This window comes from Gossypium raimondii, chromosome 4, assembly GCF_025698545.1.
Source record: "Gossypium raimondii isolate GPD5lz chromosome 4, ASM2569854v1, whole genome shotgun sequence".
NCBI lineage: Eukaryota > Viridiplantae > Streptophyta > Magnoliopsida > Malvales > Malvaceae > Gossypium > Gossypium raimondii.
This window is the reverse complement of record NC_068568.1, coordinates 8,531,301-8,550,614: the sequence shown is the minus strand read 5'-3', so window position 1 is coordinate 8,550,614 and position 19,314 is coordinate 8,531,301. Positions and strand designations below refer to the sequence as shown.

General features: G+C 33.5%; 2 protein-coding genes across 3 annotated transcripts; both read right to left on the bottom strand.

Annotated features, from left to right (window-relative positions):
- Nucleotides 1–3,926: 3,926 nt before the first annotated feature.
- LOC105780829 (N-(5'-phosphoribosyl)anthranilate isomerase 1, chloroplastic) lies at nt 3,927–6,033 on the bottom strand. 2 transcript variants are annotated; one of them, XM_012605348.2, is made up of 5 exons: nt 5,912–6,033; nt 5,284–5,346; nt 4,847–5,211; nt 4,600–4,763; nt 3,927–4,446 (listed from the first exon to the last, which is right to left on the bottom strand). In XM_012605348.2, exons 1-5 carry the CDS (start codon nt 5,919–5,921, stop codon nt 4,221–4,223), a joined length of 828 nt encoding a protein of 275 aa, XP_012460802.1. In that variant the 5' UTR covers nt 5,922–6,033; the 3' UTR covers nt 3,927–4,220. The 2 variants fall into 2 exon arrangements, with proteins under 2 accessions (XP_012460802.1, XP_052485320.1); XM_052629360.1 differs by having other exon boundaries at nt 5,284–5,334; nt 5,912–6,000.
- Nucleotides 6,034–9,332: 3,299 nt separating this feature from the next.
- LOC105780202 (uncharacterized) lies at nt 9,333–18,877 on the bottom strand. Its single transcript, XM_012604394.2, has 24 exons — nt 18,470–18,877; nt 18,265–18,374; nt 17,968–18,040; nt 17,684–17,745; nt 17,381–17,522; nt 16,805–17,023; nt 16,600–16,666; nt 15,670–16,069; nt 15,317–15,464; nt 15,029–15,189; nt 14,567–14,666; nt 13,904–13,978; nt 13,649–13,783; nt 13,137–13,226; nt 12,612–12,794; nt 12,422–12,526; nt 12,007–12,165; nt 11,157–11,201; nt 10,816–11,037; nt 10,453–10,559; nt 10,308–10,364; nt 10,141–10,213; nt 9,799–10,052; nt 9,333–9,686 (listed from the first exon to the last, which is right to left on the bottom strand). Exons 1-23 carry the CDS (start codon nt 18,608–18,610, stop codon nt 9,891–9,893), a joined length of 3,036 nt encoding a protein of 1,011 aa, XP_012459848.1. The 5' UTR covers nt 18,611–18,877; the 3' UTR covers nt 9,333–9,686; nt 9,799–9,890.
- Nucleotides 18,878–19,314: the final 437 nt, after the last annotated feature.

The following is a 19,314-nucleotide window of genomic DNA, read 5'->3' as shown; positions in this document are numbered from 1 at the left end:
TTATATATAAATTCTATAACCTAAAATTTTATTTGTAAATTATATGTATATTTTAATCTTTATAATTTCCATGTGTACATCTTTTGATCCTTATTTATTTGTTTGCTATCCTATCCATTGTATAATTGTGTTTACATTTAATATTTTGCATGTCATGGATTACCTTTTTTATTCATTTGCTTATATTATTTTTATGTCGATGATGTATTTATTATTGTTGTTATTATTATTATAGCATTTGAATGTATAAAATCACATTACATCATTTTTTACTCAAATTTAAAAACAGAAAATTTTTTAAAATTGAGATAATGTTCGTATTTAGGATTTTCAAGAGAATTGAGCCCTAACGTATTGGGTTCCGATTTTTCTTCGTTAAATCTGACAATCGAGCATTTCTCTTCAATCAAAAAAAATAAAAACTCATTATTGGGAATTCAACACGTTGTGTCCTAACGTATTGGATGTGACGCATTGATTTCTCGAAATGAAGATTTTTTTAAAAAAAAAGGAAATATTCCGAGTTTGGGATTTTAAAGGAATTGTGTCCTAACGTATTGGGTGTGATTTCTTAAATCTTGGATAAGTGGATGTTCTTTTAAAGTAAAGGAAATATTCCGAGTTTGGGATTCTAGAGGAATCGTGCCCTAACGTATTGGGTGTGATTTCTTAAATCTTGGATAAGTGGATGTTCTTTTAAAGTTTTATTGTACAAGTATTTTGGCCCAATTCATTTTGGGGAAAATTAGAATGTTGTGCCCTAACGCATTGGGTGTGGTATCTTCTTTCTCTGAAATAATAAGGGTATTAATACGTAACCTTTTAAGTTTTGCTAAGGATTATGTTTTTTTCCAAATTCTCGACCTTAAGACACTAATTAATTAACTAGGTACCAATTTTGGGCGTTACGAGGGTGCTAATCCTTCCTCGTACGTAACTGACTCCCGAATCCATTTTTCTAAAACTCGTAGACCAAAGCCGTTTTTTAGGTGATCCAATCACACCTCAATAAAAGATTGGTGGCGACTCCCAATTTTAATTTTTTAAAATGTCGACAACCTAAAACATTTTTGTTTTTCAAAAGATGGTTTCGACATGGTAAATTTGACTTAGTGAATAGTAATTAAAGGGAAATTATAAAATGATCTAACATGAACATGTAGTGAAGGATCATGAGCAAAGTTTGCTATGACTATTGTTGAAACTCTTGAAGAGATCAAAATAATTTCCCCAAAATTTTTCCTTACTCGTGACTTTCAAAAGAATTGTGATATAAATGTTTAGCAAATTTGATCAAGTGGTCATTTGAAAAGCTAGCATTCAAGATTGGAATACGTAGAATTTGAGATATCATGTGATGTTGTCATGAGAAGGAGTAAATACATATTATACTATTTTTCCCTTAATCGAGGTTTTGTCCCATTGAATTTTCCTTGTAAGGTTTTCAATGAGGCAACATATTATGCGTATTATAAATATGTGAACTCTTATTTCTTCACTAGGAATTATTTTCCCACGGGGTTTTTATTTTAATAAGGTTTTAACGAGGCACATTATTTATCAATGGAAATTCAATGGAGAGTGTTATGAATATTTTATTATTAAGCGATGTTCATCAAAATTAAGATAAGTTTGATGTACATTAAGACTTTAATGTTCATTAGGAGTAGAGCTTTACATTATTTATAATTCATGTCTATAAATATAGACTTTGAAGAAGTTTTGTAAATATTTCTATTGATCAATAAAATAAGTTCTCTTTGCTCTCCTATTTATCGTTCTTTTACTCTCTTTGTTATTTATTTCATAACAAATAATTAATATTGAAAAAAATTATTATTACTTAAAAATTAATTTTAAAATTAATATTTAGGGTAAATTACACCAACAGTCACTCAACGTTGGGGTAGCTGACAAAACAGTCACCTTAGTTTCATTTCAGTCACTCAACTTTAAAAAAAATGATAAAACAATCCTTTTTGTCGTTTTCTGTTACAGACGTAACGATAAAGAGACATGGCAGATGACGGCTTGCTTGGTGTCATTAACCCGTTCAGCTGGCCGATTAGCACCAATTTAAACAGCCATATCAACAGCAATTTAGGATGTATACGGTAATAAGAAGAGAAAAAATAGAGATGCATGGAGTGATTCCGGTGTGCTATTGTAGAAACCCAATCGGATTCCACCCAAGATCTGATTCCGATATTGTCCAATGGCAAAACTTCGTCCGTAACTGCCACTGTAAAACCCTCTTTTGCTTCACCGGAGCTCCCCGTACCGCGATCAAGAATGATTTCAAAGGATTACTCCTCAACCATTGCAACAACGCTTCGGGTTCATGCAAAGTCGTGGATTGCACCGGCAGTTGTTGTTCCAATGACACCTCTGTCATCCTCCAGACATTTTTAGATTCTGATTTTTGTCTCTAACCCAGAGGTGACAGCTTCACACATCGGTCTATCTTTGACTGTATGATCGTCGATTCGATCCTAGTCTTTTTCTAGCATCAAACAACTTACCTTCAATACCAATGGTTCTTACCCAATGACCTCATATCTTACTCTATTTTCATCCACCGTGACTTAGTCAAAAACGATACCTCTTCCATTAAAACTATTCTTCAAAGTTACCGCAAACAAGAAATAAACCAAATGAGGGAGAAAGTGATTCAATACATTCCCAAATTAGTTTATGCAAAACCCGAAAAGGGTTTAAACAATATAAAGGATGCATTCAATATCGCTATTGATGGAGTTTTGAAGAAAATTAAAGAACAAGAGTAGCCTGGATTCAAATGGAAATGGTTATATATATATGGACGTAGATTCTTTCTTTTTCATTTTTATTTTTTGAAGAACAGAGTAGAGGAAGACATGATTGTATTTGTATTTTTCTATATACGATAATAATATATAACATAGTATATGGTTATTTATAAGTAATATTATATATTACACATATGGAAAGTTTTTGTTGGGGAAGATAATGTATCAGAGTTGTAGATGAGGTAAGAAAATTTCATCAAACATATGTTTTTTCTTTTAAAAAAATGGTGGATTGGGTTTCAGGGGCTGTGTGTATTTGTGCAGATGGCATAATTTGTCTGCAGTTTCAGTGGCAACAATGAGAGACCATAAGCCATGTAGTTGATTTTGGAATCACTTTAGGCATCTCCATTTTTTCTCTTCTTATTCTACATCATAAACCCTAAATGGCTACTGATATGGTTGTTTAAATTGGTGCTAACTGGTCGGCTGGACGGTTAATGACTCCAAGCAAACCGTCATATGCCATGTCACTTTGTCGTTACGTCTGTGACAGAAAACGGCAAAAAGGATTGTTTTGTCATTTTTTAAAGTTGAGTGACTAAAATGAAACCAAAGTGATTGTTTTGTCAATTACCTCAAAATTGAGTAACTGTTGGTGTAATTTACCCTAATATTTAATAGTTAGAATAAAAAAACTTAAAAGTATTATTATTACTTATCAAAAATTGATATTAAAAAAGTCAAATTACCATTTATATACTTATTAAAGGTACTATTTACAGTTTTGAAATTGGAGTTTATATATATATGTATTCTCATTTTTATTGAGTATTATGGGTCAATTTTACATTAGATTGATCTGTTGATATGTTGTTATATATTTGATTTAATTAATTCATTTTTTTTCCATCATGCTTAAAGCTACCTATAACTCCTTTCAACCTATAAATATAAGGATAATACATTTCAACCACTCGAACCTACATCCTCCTACATTGGCAACAATGCCCATATCAATCAAGCTAAAACTCAATCGGCTAATTTATTCCTTTTTTACAAATACTATAGTATTTGATACTTGAATCAATTAAATATCTTAATTTAATAAGTTTAATTTAACAATACTGTGCATTTTACGAATAAGCAGACAATGGATGATGCAAATAGTCATTCGCAATAGGAGCAAATAGGCAGTTGTAATCCACAACACCCTTCTAATCTGTGCCACATTAGAATTAGCCATAGAACTCATCATAAGAATCATAGACATCTCGAAAACAATGAATCATAGAATTTAAGCATTGTTGTTGGAAGGGACAGCCATAGATTCTCGGAAGAATTAGTCTTCATGAACCGGAAGAATACCTTAATTATACCGAAGAAAATTAAACAATGAATGGGCAGTTCAGTTACCATTGACAGATGGATAATCTTCGCTTCTCGGATCGATCAACATGGTGCAGAACGGACTGCATTCATGAAAGAAAAAATCCGTGATCGATCCTTCTGAATACCATCCGGGGCGCAAATACCACTACTTACATCAACTCCATGAGGTTTGAGAGTATTAATGGCCTCACTAACGTTATTAGGATTGATTCCCCCCGCCAAAAGCCAACCATGTTTGCTTTTGATTGAAGGTAACTTAAACTGAGCCCAATTAAATCCTTTGCCACTGCAAAGCATATATCCAATACACTAAAACTCTCAAGGAAAAGGAACTCACTAATTATAATGACATAAAAAAGGCATGTGCATTGAAAATTTCCTTTTTTTCAAACAAATGGAACTCACTAATTAAATTTAATTGAATAAAAAGGTTACTGACCTGCCACCTTTAGCACTATCCACAAGAACCCAGTCTACTAAAGAACAGTCTTCTTCGGGAATCTGGTTTTGAAGGCCTCCATCTTCATTTGCATGAAGGACGTATATAATTCTGTTTTCTTGCACCAGTTTTGGAAAAGCTGCCCGAGAAAGATCTCCATGAAGCTATATAAGATTTGAAGTGACGACATTAAGTGATCTATTACGCTACAAGAAAGGTAATCTAGATTGAACAAGAATATATATACCTGCGTGAATTCAATGTTTGATGCATCGGAAGCTCTTAAAATTGTGTCTAAATCATCATCCACAAAGACACCAACAGGCTCGGCCCCATATTCCCTTGAGACTTTTGAGATTTCCTTTGCAACTGAAAGCGAAATGGAGCGTTTGGACTTAGGCCAAAGGATCATCCCAATGAAATTGGCGCCGGCTTCTGCTGCCATAGCAGCATCTCTAGCGGATGTAATACCACACATTTTGACTAAAGGATGATTCTTTTCATACCCCTTGATTGAAGAGAAGTCTTGGTCCGATTCTGCAATTTTGCATCTGACTTTATTCTTTGGATACGCCTTGATTCTTAAGGCCAACAATTTTCCTCCATTTTGAACTGCTAATACAAACACTCATGAGGAAACATGACATTTAAGCATTCAAAGAATCATTTCAAATCAAAAGTTACCAGTGATTTGCCTCGAATGAAAGCTTAAAACTTTAGGCTGGAGTTGACTTCCTGCAGTTAACCCTGTCTCAACAATGAATATAACACTAAAAAACAGTGTCTTCCAACTAAAATAAAGCTAAGATACAACACACAAAGTCCATTGCACTGAAATTAATGATACCAAAAAGAAACTAAGGAATACATTATACATTGAAAAGCAAATATTGGATTCATAACCTCTAAGGATTACATAGAAAACTATAGATTAGACTGATTAGTCATTTAGATAGAGAGGGTCAAACAAATTCCCCAAGTATATAATAAAAACATTAAAAAAAAGATCACATCAAAGTAAAAAGTTTAGTCAAAATTCATCAAACCCAGAAATAATAAGGCATTTATATTGGTCCCAGATACATCAAAATGCAGATTAGTCATTTAGACAGAGAAGGTCAAACAAATTCCCCAACACTATAATGTCTATAACAAAACACACAAAAGAAGAACTTTATATCAAACTAGAAAAATAACTCAAAATTCATCAAACCCAGAAATAATAAGACATCATTTTAGAGAATATTAACAAGTAACTTATCTACACTAATCTTACAAGAGAGAAAACAGAGTGAGGGGAAAAGCTGAAAACCTGAAAGCATTATCCTTTTTGCTGGTGTTACGTTGGGGCTCTTGTTTGAAGCTGGTTTCTGTGTAATTGAAACAGGCAAGCAAAATTTGTAAAAGACAAGTTAAATAAGGGGAAAAAAATCAGATTGTCGATTTTGTGTTTGTAGAAGGCTTAATACCTCTTTTGCCCCTTTACTATAGCTAGATTATCACTTTGGTACCTATATTAACTTTTATCATTTTGGCCCTTGTATTTTATTTTTGTTATCAATTTAGTCACTGCACTTTAATTTTGTAATCCCGTTATCTCTACCTAAATTTCCATTGAAAAATTAAACTAACCAATCACACATTACGAGGTGTCAAGGAAAAGTAAAAAGTCAATTTTTTAAAATATAACAAAACTAAAGAAAAATCATTAAAATTCAAAAATCATTAAAACTTAAAAAATTATAAAACTAAAAGAATCATAATCTATATTTCAAATTTGTGTGCAAAATTTTTAAAATTTAAAATTTTCATAAATTTTAAAATTTCGAAAAATAATACCATAAAATTCCTCTAATTTTGAGTAAAATTCTAAAAAGTAAAACCTTAAATTCCAAAGGAAGGAAAATTTAAAACTTATAATTTTTAAAAGTATTTTTTTACAATTTTAAATATAGATTATAATTTTTTTAGTTTTATAATTTTCTAAGTTTTAGTATTTTTTTGGGATTTTTTATTTTTAATGTTTTTATATTTTTTAAAAATTTTAAGATTTTTTTATTTTTGTTACATGCCACAAGATATTATTGGTTGGTTTAACTTTTTTTTTAAGGAGATATGTAGGGTATCAGCTATACATAATGAAAATAATCAAACTAATAAGAAAATAGTACAAATACCAAAGTGATCATTTAACTATAATATAGGGGCCAAAAGAGATATTAAGCTTTTGTAGAAATGCCAAGTTAAGGTAGACTTGTCCATTGGTTAGGTCACCCTGCCTGTTTCGAAAGTAAGAAAGTATGGGTAAAAATATAGGCTCGAAAAATACTCTTTTAACTCGGGCTTGGCCTGACCCAATCTGAATTTACAAAAAATTACTGTTGGTTTTTACTCTCTTTTTTTACTTTTTTTCATTGTTTTGCTATCATTTCACTATTATATTGTTATTATTTTGTTGTTATTGCTTGGATATTATGTAACTCTTATTTTATTATTAATTTTGCTACTATTTTAAAGGTATTTGCTTGCTAACTTGGACTTATCTTAGTATTATTTAAGTATATATTTTTTAATTTTTCTATTTGTTAAGAAACATTTATTTTAATATTTATAGTTTATTTGATGTCTTATATTTTTATATAAAAATAATATAAAATTTTTAATACAAACAGACCAGACTAAACTTAAATTTTAACATTTTTATTTGGATGAGACCAATAAAATGGGTCTAAATTTTTTACTCTGCCCGCGCGTAGGCAACTCTACGCGAAGGTGACAATGTGAAATAATTTTCTTCCATGTAGTGCCAGTATGGAAAAAAGATAGTTAATTTAAGCGGGCTTAATGGGGGATTTTTTAGACCCGTAAAGCTCAACTATGTAAGCATTTAAATAGTTCATAACACTGTAGGCCAAAAGCAACCAAAAACCCGAAACATTTGAGTTTGGGTCCAAAACGTGAATGAGGGATTAAAATTAATTGAAATATTTTAATGAAAAATAAAACATTAAAATTAGTATATTAGCATATAAATAAAGTTATAATTCAATGTCAAAGTAGGAAACGATTTAAAAAGAAGTTCAAGCTCACAAAAACTTAAAGCATTTAGTTTGATCAATAATTGAAAGCGAATCACATAAAATGACAAATAGTCACTGGTGAACTACCTTGACAAAAAAATTCTTTTGACAACTAAGGTTTTAGAGCCAACAAATTGCTCGATAAGCATATCTACATGGCATGGCCTTGGGCAATGGCCAAACAATTAACTAGTTAGGTAATCCTTGAAGAAATATAAAAATTAGGTATAAATACCCAAATATAACCCTCTTTCTCACTCTCTACAGATTTTAGTATCCACTTATAAAGTTATCTTAATTCCTTAATCTTGTAAAATTCTGTAGTAATTTAACTATCACAGAGTATTCTAAGATAAATTTTAGTATCTTTCTAACTCACAACCTTGAGTCTCTAAACTTAATTCATATATCTCGCAAGTCATCTCCAAACTCAATCCATTACAGGTAAGATGATTAAAAATTTAATCCTAATAATTAAACTTAAGGTATAGCACACTAAAATAATATCTTACTAAAAGAACATGCAACTAAAAATATTGCCTAGAATTAGAATCACATTAAAAGCATCTGCCTTCATATTGTTTTTTGGCCTTCTGCATTGCAACAAAGGCACCTCAAAACCCACCATTTATTACCAACGAATCTTTACATCGACGCGTACACACTTCACCTTTTTGTCTTGTATGCTGTCCTAAAAATTCTAGTGGGAGTGATCTCTGTGTTTGAGAGAAAATTTTGGAAAAAGTAAACTCTTCAATATTACACAAAACATTATAAAAGTTATAATATGTGTATATGATTATAGACAACACATCACAAAAATTGTAATAGCTGATGTGATGGATTAATTGTTTTGTGTAGCTAAAGGCAATAGAAAACTTATATTAAAAAACCCACATTATAACATTATATTTGCACTTATGAACTCTTATATATATAGACCAGTTCTGGTGCATAACTTTGTAAGCTTTGGTGACACCGACAAGCAAGTCCTTGTTGAAGATGGTTGAAAAGGTTGATGAAAGTCAAGGACTGCTGATCTCCTCGAGAAGTTGAATGAATGTTGGAGAAAATAACAGTTACGGAAAGGAACAAGTAGAAAGGACAGCTGCCTCCAAGAACAAGGAAGATAAGAAAGTTGAGATTGAAAATAAGAGCATCTACATTTACATTAATTGGATTCTTTCCCATAGGGTTCAGAGGTTAGTGTTGACCGTAGTAGATGGTTTTACTTCTTGATTTGGTTTGATGTTTTTATTTTTGTTTCATGTGAATTGGTCAAGAAAACTATAATATAGGGTTCGGTTTTATTAAATTTAGTTTGCCTCGTTTCTGTTACCAAACAAAAAATTGTAATCAAATTCTATTTTTATTTAATTTACAATTATTTGTATAATATAAAAAAATATTTTATATACAGGTGAGTGAAAATAGTTAAATATATATAATTTATTTTTAAAAAGAAGCCTTTAATTAAATCAAATTAGAGATAACTTGGTTTCCATTTTCTTTAATAGCCATCAAACTTTATATTATAGATTATAGATCTTCAATTTGAATTTTCAAGTAAATTTGGAATAAGAGGCTTTTGATTAATTCGAGTAACAAGAAAGGAGTTTTGAATTCTGAAAAGAGATTTTATGTGTATGGAAGTGGATGAACTCTTTAAAGGTCTCCAATAAAACCCACTATAAATACCTTACATACTTCATAATACAAATATGCGTTTTCCTATTTTTACAACTGTAATATATATTAAAAAAATGCTTAATGAAATTCAAACTCATTGAGGCCCTCAGTATCAGAAATTTAATTTCCCCCGCCCCTTCTCTTTTCCCCAGAAAATTTTCATTTCCAGTTCTATTTACAGAGTTTAATTGTTGCTCCACGTGATAAATGAGGCAAAATTTAACAACACGAAGAAATCAACAACTCACCATGCAGGCAGCCATAGCAGAAATTTATAAAAGAATCCAAAAACCACCAAACCCACCTCAAGAAAAACACCTGGAATGGGGGAAGAAGAAAAATAAGCATAAAATTAGATGCAGAAAAATCCCTAGTACAAAGAATTCATGAATAAGTAAAGAGGGTATTTAAGAAGATTGGAAAAACTTACCAAAATAGTTTTCTCAATCTTTGGAAAAGTTGAAACAAAATAGCCCAGAAAAAAAAGGACCTCGGTTGATACAAAACTATATCAGGGGCGGCCTACGGCATCTTCAGTGCCTGTTTCAATTGTGCGAAAGAGGCAGGATGCATTCTAGCCATAGCAGAATTAAATGACTCCCCATGAAGGGCAGAACATGTTTGAAGATTTTCCCTCACCGAGTTTTCCAATGACAATTGGTTGATAGGATCTGAGAGCTTGATCTGAATGATGGCAAAACCGATCCATCATAAATACTTAGGTAAATAGATATATAAAACTTGGTGAATGATTTGACTACAGAATGTTAACCTGTCTTCTCCTTAACTCCTTACTGGGAAGCGAGTCCTCACCATGAATCCTGCTAGAGCTCATGGCATCGCCACTGCAATGTATTAATTAGCAAAAATTGAGAATGAAATTGGTAATGAATCTCTAATGTTAAATCTCCACCCAACTAAATTTTATATTATGATAACCTTGACACTTCCTCAGATAAGTCATCAGTCCCTCCCAAGATTACACTGGTGCAGACACTGCATAAAGTTTATCACCATTGCAATAATTAAATGATATCCAATGCTCAGCTACAGATATACATCAAAACCAAGATTGAGCTTGTACCTTAGTATCTGATCAAGTTTGTCCAGAACCTGAGGCAGCCTTAATGTCAAAATTATGGAAAGTGCTAGGCCAAATGTTTTCTTCTGGTGTGAAGATACATTGTCTACCTGTATAAACATGCAAAGATAATGATAAAAGCAAAAATTAACCTGATGAAGCCTGCCAGACCAACTCTAGTTACCCAATTCACAATCCTAACCAAAGCATAAAACCTCTAGATAGTAAAAAAAAAAAAATCAGTTTTTTTTTTTAAATTTTTTATTTCTTTCATTATTTTCGAGTTAAAACATCAATGCAAACAGCTGAGAACACTAACAAACCAACTACTATTGTCTACTTTGTAGGAATATATCTTCTCCTAACCTTGTCAAGCCATATGTCAACCAGGCAAAGAAGAATATTATCTTCAATAGCTACACCAGTCTGCTGCAGTAGTGAAGAAAGAGAAGGTTCTGATGTTAGTTGTGCAAGATAGTTGGTATTCATCACCCAAATCCTAGCTAGGATAGCAGCTGAAGATGCTTTAACTGCTGTCTTTGAAGGATCCTTGTCGTCTCCTCCGCATAGGCAAATAACAACCAATTTCTGCCGACATTTAACAAAGGGTAGCAAGAATTAGATGTCATGAAAATGCATATATCACAGCAACTATAACTGTGGACAAGAATGATAGAAAATCTCGATAGATAAAGAACCATGCTTACTTGTAAAGTACTGCTGATTAACGGAGGCACTTCCGTGGGAAAGCACTACAAAATAGCAAAAAGATGAGCAGTTATTAAAACTGATTGAGTTTCTCGGGTCCAACACAGTTTTAATGATTTTAAACCTCCATGGTCATCAATAAACAAATCTATCATCCGAGCAAACAATTTTACTGCTCTTTTAGCAATTTAAGGAATAACCACCCTATTCATGAACAACAGTGAACTTAAGGATGCAAAGCCCAGTGGTAAATACTCAGTTCATATATACAACCATATATAAAAACTAAACCACCCTGGTTCTCATGTTATTGTTCCCTGGCATATGTTCTTGATTACAGCTGATATGACTAGATTTGAGTAAGACTCTTCTCTCCAGAACTCTTCACTATAATTACATCATATATGTCAAATAATGTGAATTAATGTTCTCTTAGAGCAAAACTGATAAAGAAACAAGTAGCACTCTCTTTGAAACATGAACATTCGAGAATGCATTTGCCGGTCAAATGTCTATTGTAATACTAGAGTTGAAATGAAAGTAGGTGTTTAGCATCAAAGGTTTCACATTATGGGATGTCATGGTTTGTAGGTATGACAAAAAGCAGGACAGCCAGCACATTATATTACCAAGATAGTATACAATGACAACCTTGTGTATGGAAACAATGAGCTGCAAGCATACATACACAATGGTATGCTTGTGGTCATGTCTGTATTCATTATTAAAACTTTTTCAATGGATATTATGTGGGGAGAAAATTCAATATACACATACTGCTACTGGCTTCGTCGAAATTTGGCCTATTTTTATGTGATGCCACTGTGCTGAAAATCTACTATATAATACCTGTATTAGAATGTCAATGACAGGAAGAGTTGAAAGTACCCCTCTATCATTGACATTTCCAACAATGAGATCTAGAAGTCTAGCTACACTGGAAGCATGCATGCTAAGAAATTCTCTTCCACCCAAAATGATGTAACCTTCAGTAATATCAACTGCAACCTGCAAGCATATTAAGATCAATATAAGATTGAGGGAGGGAGGGAGGGAGGGAGATGGGTAGGTGAGCTGCAAACAATGATTTATGACGCAATATAAAAACCTAAAGCACCAAATGCAATAGTAGACAATCCAGGACCATACATACCTACACCTTTTTTAAAGGAGACATTGAAATCCTACTTTCTTGAGAAACAATACAAAAAGGGAAATGAAAGCTCTGACCTAACGAGGACAGAAATTATCCAAGAAGTCTAACCTGTAACTGGTCAAAGTTTCTTTCCAATATTTCCACAAGGCATGGGAAATATGCTAAGAGTTGAGGCACCATTGTAGGTGCATGAGAAATTGTAGCCTCCCATAGCTGCAGAGATGAGAACATTTAGCACAAGATGTTTACAGTAAAGACAGCCAAATAAATGATCAATGTTTCCGGGCAGTAGTCTCACCAGCATGCTATCCTCCAGAAGATTGAGTTCATCTGGGCCATTTATATCAATCCCCTTTTGAAGAATGGGCAGGAGCATTGCATAGCAACTAGGTGATTGGTACCCAAGTGCAACCACAAAGTTCCGCAAAGCAATAAGAAGCTGTATCTGTAAAAGGCTTTCACCAGAAGATTCCTCCCAAACCTTTTCATATTGAGAGGTTCAAGCAAATTAAAAGAAGATATATTTTAAAAGAACAGCAGATAAATACAGTCTATGACATGTCTGCATGAGTAGCCAAGTTAATTAACACCCATACACTCAAATTTGGCTCAGCATTCCAATTCTAATCACTAATAGTTAAGTTGAGCACTTAATCATGCATGGCAGTAAAATTTGCACCATGTTTCACAACAGCAATTTCTGAAATTAGTAATTATCTGATTTGGTAAAATGGTTCCCTGTTAAAAACCCTTTGTACTTATACTGTCAACAACTAAGCATAAGAAACTGTCAGAGAAGAAACTAAAGCAGTGACAACAATACCATCTGGAAAAACTGCATCAAGTTGTTAGCGTACGGAATGACTTCATTGACATGGCCCAGAAGAACAGAAATCAAATTTAAAACCTGGACCTGAAATTTAGGTGAAAAGTAGCAACATGTGAAGTTGAATGTCAGGAATATACTAGGCAGCATATACAAGTGCAAGCACAAATAGAAACACAAACAAAGACTCAGATTTAAATCTGGACAGACTCTCCCAATACCAGAATTTGCATGTCACATTTGAGAACTTATATTTCCTAAACAAATCATTACAATATGATCTTAATAGGGAACAGGCAAAGCACATCAATAGAAAAAGCTAAAGTTCACATCTATTCAACTTTTTCATCAGATATCATGCATGCATTAAAGAAATTCCAAAGCTCTGAGTATAGATTCCAGAAATTTTCCACAATCTGATAAGATACATTAGTCTTTTTTCTAAAAACAATAAAGGAAAAAAAATGCCTAAGCAAGTAGTGGACAACAACAAACAACAGCAGAATTACCTTCGAATCAAACTCTTGAACCTCTTTGACCAAATTAAAACATGAAACCCAGCAAACAGGAAGTAGATCAGAAAAATCTTTCTCTGAAAAGCTTGCATCTTCAACATGTAAACACAAAGATCTGCAGGCAGCCAGCTAAAACAACATACAACACAGTGAGTGAAGTACAATAACCTTCATAAATAGATTATTATTAAGAGGCAGAGAGAGCAGGGAAACATGATGAAAAAGGACAAGCAAACTTCTAGAACATACCCTCACAGATAGATCTTTGTCCTGCAACAACCGTATCAAGGCACAGTATACAGGCCTCTTTGTGTCGTTCTTAATCTGCATGGATGCAAACATCAGAAAAGAATCATTATGAGTAATTTCCTGCAGCAACCAAAGTAGAAATTGAAGAGGAATAACAAATAATGCACAGTATTATATCGACATTACGAATTCCAGACTCAAAATGCATCATTCTTCTACTACGAAGACATAAACCAGATTAAGTTCATGTAAAATCACTTATTCAATGCACACCAAATCGGCAGTGGCACTTATCCAAACTCTGCCTTTGATTTATGTACTCTTTCTAGTGTTGCAGCAAATGGAACAGGATCAAGTGCGAAGGATTTTAGAGTTATGGTTTGTTCTGAATCACTAGCTTCTTCTGTGAGGGGAACAGACTTCAGGGCTCAATTAGAAATCTACCACGTCAGATATTAAAAGGTTTAGTAACCATCATATTGTGAGAGCTAAAGATTCAATGATGATTGTACAAGCTTCTGACCTGAAAACTATTGGTCATATGCTATACTAATGAAAGCCACAACATGCTGCTGTGGCATGCATGCATACAAACATACATACAGATCATAGAAAGAACGTTTGGACAAGATATAGATATGTTTAGAAGTATAATTATGTTACCTCAGAAACCCATTGTCCCAATATTAGTGCAACTTTCCGGTGGATGATGCGCATATTTGGATGATCATTAGAAAGTTCAAGGGATAAAGCACCATCAAACCTGCAATCCAGGATTGTTTGAGAAAAAGTACTTCCTACTGAAACTAAGAAGATCATACCAGTTTATTTATTCACAATGCAATAAGTGCAATTCTTTAAAAACTAAAAAACTGAACCAAGGATAAATTTTAAAAAGGAAGCAACTAAATGATGTTTATTGAGCCCCAAAATAAAAACTAAATATTGTTTCCTACTTTTCTTGGATTATCATTATCTGGTAAAAATAATAAAATACAAACAATGCCCCATCCCAAAAGAAGATAAAAAACAACCCCAAACAACCAAGGGTTAGAGCAAGTATATCCACAGCAAAATTATCAAGTGACTAGACACCAAATATAGCATACTGGAGAATGGGCATACCAATCTTTGAAGCTCAGGTAATTTGAGAGCTCATAATATACATAAGCAGCAGCGCCGTAGGCAGCATTTTTAAGAAGTAACCCTGGAGTAATTTCAGTCACCGAAGTTGGGCAACCATTCATTGCCTCTTGAAGGATAGACACCACAATAGGAGCTAGGAGCTAAATATAACAAGCTGATTAGAATAAGCGTTCATGCATCTATATGAAACAATGGCCAACCAAAAGACAACAGAAAGGATATTAACATAATAGCAAACTAAATGATATGTACTAAATTACCACCTACTTGACTGTGATTTTCAAACAACACAATATATAAAGCCTCCGCACAAGGCCTCAGTTTCTCTGTCCACTGAACCATATCCTGCTCATGGTGAAAAGCCTCAGAGTTCTCATACCATTCCTCCAAATCACTTGAGTTCAGAACAAAATACCTGTTAATACATGAGGCAGAACAGGTGTAAAAACATGCAAACAAAAGGTAATTAAAAAAATATTAATTTTAACCATGGTTTTCTGAATAGTTTTCTCTTTCCTCCCCACAAGTGTGGTTCAGAAGGGGGATGGAAAAGGAAACATCATACAGTGCAACAGCCAAAAAAAACTGATAAAGACAAGCAAAGGTGAAAAGGTAATTACCTCCTTATTAATATGTTGCATAAAAGTACTATCCGTTCCTTAGGCAGAAGGGAAGTCAAAACACCAGCAACAGCATTAGAATTGTTTTTCTTCATCTGCTCTAGCGTAACAGAGTTCTCATCCATAACCCGTCCAGTAAGACTTGGTTTATATTCTTTACATTCCAGTACACTTTTTACCATTACCATACACTTAATCAGGAATTGTGCAAATGATAATACATCTGGCTCAGGATCTGTAATCTTATTTAAACAGAAATTGAGGACAGGTTGAAGAACACATGTATCACCAAATGAATAAGGATGCCTTTGTTGTATTGCAACTAAAACCTTCATCAATTTAGTACATGCCTTCTTTATAAAGTCCCAAAATTTAGGATGTCTACTCTGAAAAGATGTATCTGTAACATAACGTAACACATACAAATAAATTAATCATGCAAAATCTTTTAACAACAAGTATATGATATAGCTTCAGCTTTAAAGCGTGGGACCATAGGTTGCTTCTTTTTTCCCCTAGCCAATACAAAGATCACAATTTAAGAACAAAGAAAGATGGTTTCTCCACATTAGAATGAATAAAATATTCCAAAGGGCTACCTAGTTTTGAATGAAAAAAAAAAACAGAAATTAAAATACACCAAAGAACTTGAAGTAGTTTTATATGCAAAGAAATTGCAAGCGTCACACCCTCAAATCATGAAAGGGCAAGGGTCTTGGATAAAAGAAAGCAGGGGAGACTTTTAAATAATGAGTATGTTACTTGTAATGATTGCTTCTTTTTTTTGGTTAATTGAGAACTCTTTTGACAGGACATGCTAATTGCCATTTTCTTAAGGAGAACTGCTAAAGATCTAATACATATAAATCTGCTTCTTTTTTTTTTCTATATCTGGGACCAAAATTGACCGTCAATAACAAGCTATCTTACAGTATGGAAGAAATGATTGAGCAGCATTCAAAAGCACAGGAGACACCTCTTTGACTGGTCTTATCTCCTGCAAAATGAGGCATTTAAATGATATACTCTCATTCCAAATTACCAGAGAAAGAGGGGGGGGGGAGGCGAAGGAATGAAATGGCAATTGACTATAAAATCTAAATTTTCTAGGGAAAGAGAAAGAAGTAACGAGCACCTGAATACATTTTGCATCACTTTGAAACCCTGAAATCACTAACTGACATATTATCTTTAGACAAAACAACCATCTTTCACATGTTAGATAAAGGTCATCATGATGCTGCTCCACAGCACTAGAACCATAGCTCTGACTGATTGTAGAAAAACCATGCAATATTGTTTGTATATCACTTTGCCAAAGACGCCAGCAAAACTCAAATAAATGGGAGGATATCTGCCAAGAAAGTTTCCAAGTCAGAGTCTTCCAGTCTATAGAACAGAACTATAATTTGAAACATAAAAGTAATTTGATCCTAAACTGGGTAGACAATAATCTCTGAGAGAAGACTGGAGCACAGAAATGAAGTACTAATAAGACAGAATGTAGAAGCCACTAACTACAGTACTAAATGCATATATTCGCTAGCATAAGAGTGCTTTTCAAATCAATGCTAGCCAAGCTTATGCAAACAGACAGGGTAGCATCTACCTTCATTTAAATAAGAGGGGGCTCAAGAAATTAGAAGACTACCACATGACCTCGATTTAGGGGGAACTTATACAAAAGCAAGATGTTTCAATAACAGCATACCTCAGCAAAAGTCCTTTGGTCTGCAGTAAGACGTTTTGTGGATAATTCCTTCAAAGTTCTGAAGAGAATCATAAAAATCCTGTGCGAGGTAAGAACATCGGCTGATTGAAGCTGCTGTGCTAGAAAAGAGAACAGCTCTGGCCTAAAATCACATACCAACAAACCAATATATATCATTAGCTACAAAAGGGAATCATTTGAGGAATCCAATAATGCAGGAAAAAAGAATAACATATTCTAGCTCAATTAAGCAGGAAAGCACATCTATGAATACTAATCAGTCTAACGACTGAAGATATATACCATTCCCGAGGATAATCAAAACGAGCAATTTTGGAAATGAGGACCGCCAGCATTTGAGCAATCTGTATCAGGGAAAAAAATGCAAAAGACAGATATTAAAGCTCGCAAACTCAAAAGAAATTACAGGCCACCATGCCAAGAGGAATATATACCAGAAGCAACTAGTAGACAACTTAAATCCAATCAAATTGCAGCATTCCTAAGTCCTAGCCTCCATGTTATAGTTAAAAAACATTTTGCACATAAATTATTTACCAATAAAAGGATGAACTTGGGAGAAATACCTGATTATTTTCTTCTCTTAAGTGTGATAACAATTTTTGCTTTAAATGTTGTTTCTCTTCGCTGCTTATCCCCCTGAATACAAAATTTCAGGTCATTAAGGAAACATATAAATTTGATTTTAAGAAATAAATAAAGGAAAACAGTTAAAACACTCTTTATCAGCTTGTAGGGCGGGATTTGCTACGAAAAGAAGGCAAATGCAGTTTCGGATGAGTTAAAATGAAAAGTAAACCCTCAAATTTGAAGTTCGTACTCATATATGAATCAAATGCATGAAAGAATAGCGTATATCTTACGAGGAATCGCGTCTCTTTCTCCAATACCGATTAATACTGTTCTTGAAATATACAGAGGCCATCAATCGAATATCTACTTGAGATACTAAATCTTTCGCTGTAATCACTTCCTAAAAAAAACACAGAAGAAAAGTTTCCAGCTTAAATGCGCACAGATTTCAAATGCATTTTAGAAAATGCAAAATAAGGAAAGATAAATAAATACCATGAGGCAAGAGCAGAAACCAGGTCTGTTCTCGGATTGAGAGAGCGCCGCTTCGGCCGGTTTGCGAACGGACTCGTCTTGGCTCATTGAGTTGACTAGCAACGTGTATAAGGCAGGCAAATCAGCAGCCGAGAGCGCCATCGGTAACTCTTAACAATCTCCCTAACCCTCTTGTGTTAACTATGAGAAACAAGCTGAGTCGAGTTAGCAAGTTGGATCGGCGAATCGTGAGATTTAAGAGAAAAGATTCTGGCGCGGCGACTGAGGCTTGGACATTCACATGGATGATGGACGTTTTGAGGTTCTTAACGGTGTCGTTTTTGAGCTTGTCTTTTTGACGACGGAAATGGCTGGAATGATGTGGGGTCGGGGCAAAGAAGGGAGTATGTGATTGAGACGGTGTTGGCCGTCTTTACGGCCTTTCTGGCAGAAATATTAATATATCAAGCTTAAACAAAAACAAATGGTCAATTCATGGCTTTGATCCCTTTACTATGTTCGAATTTATGATTTAGTTACCATACTTTAATTTGGCATAATTCCATCCTACCACTTTTATAGTATCATAAATTAATTCAAATAGTTAACCGTGTTAATTCAGTTAAAATGATCATGTAATTTTGTCTTAAAAAAAATCTCTTGTAATCAATGTTTTTAGAATCAAACTAGTGGTTGAATCTGTCAAGCCATTAGTTTGTTGGTTCGACCGGTTCAATAAAATTATTAAAAATTTAAAAAAAGAAAAGGAAAATAGATATTAAAAAACCTCGACTCAACCGTTTCAACCACTAATTCAACTAATTTTTAGTTGATTCAATCGGTTTGTACCGACTCTCGATCCAATC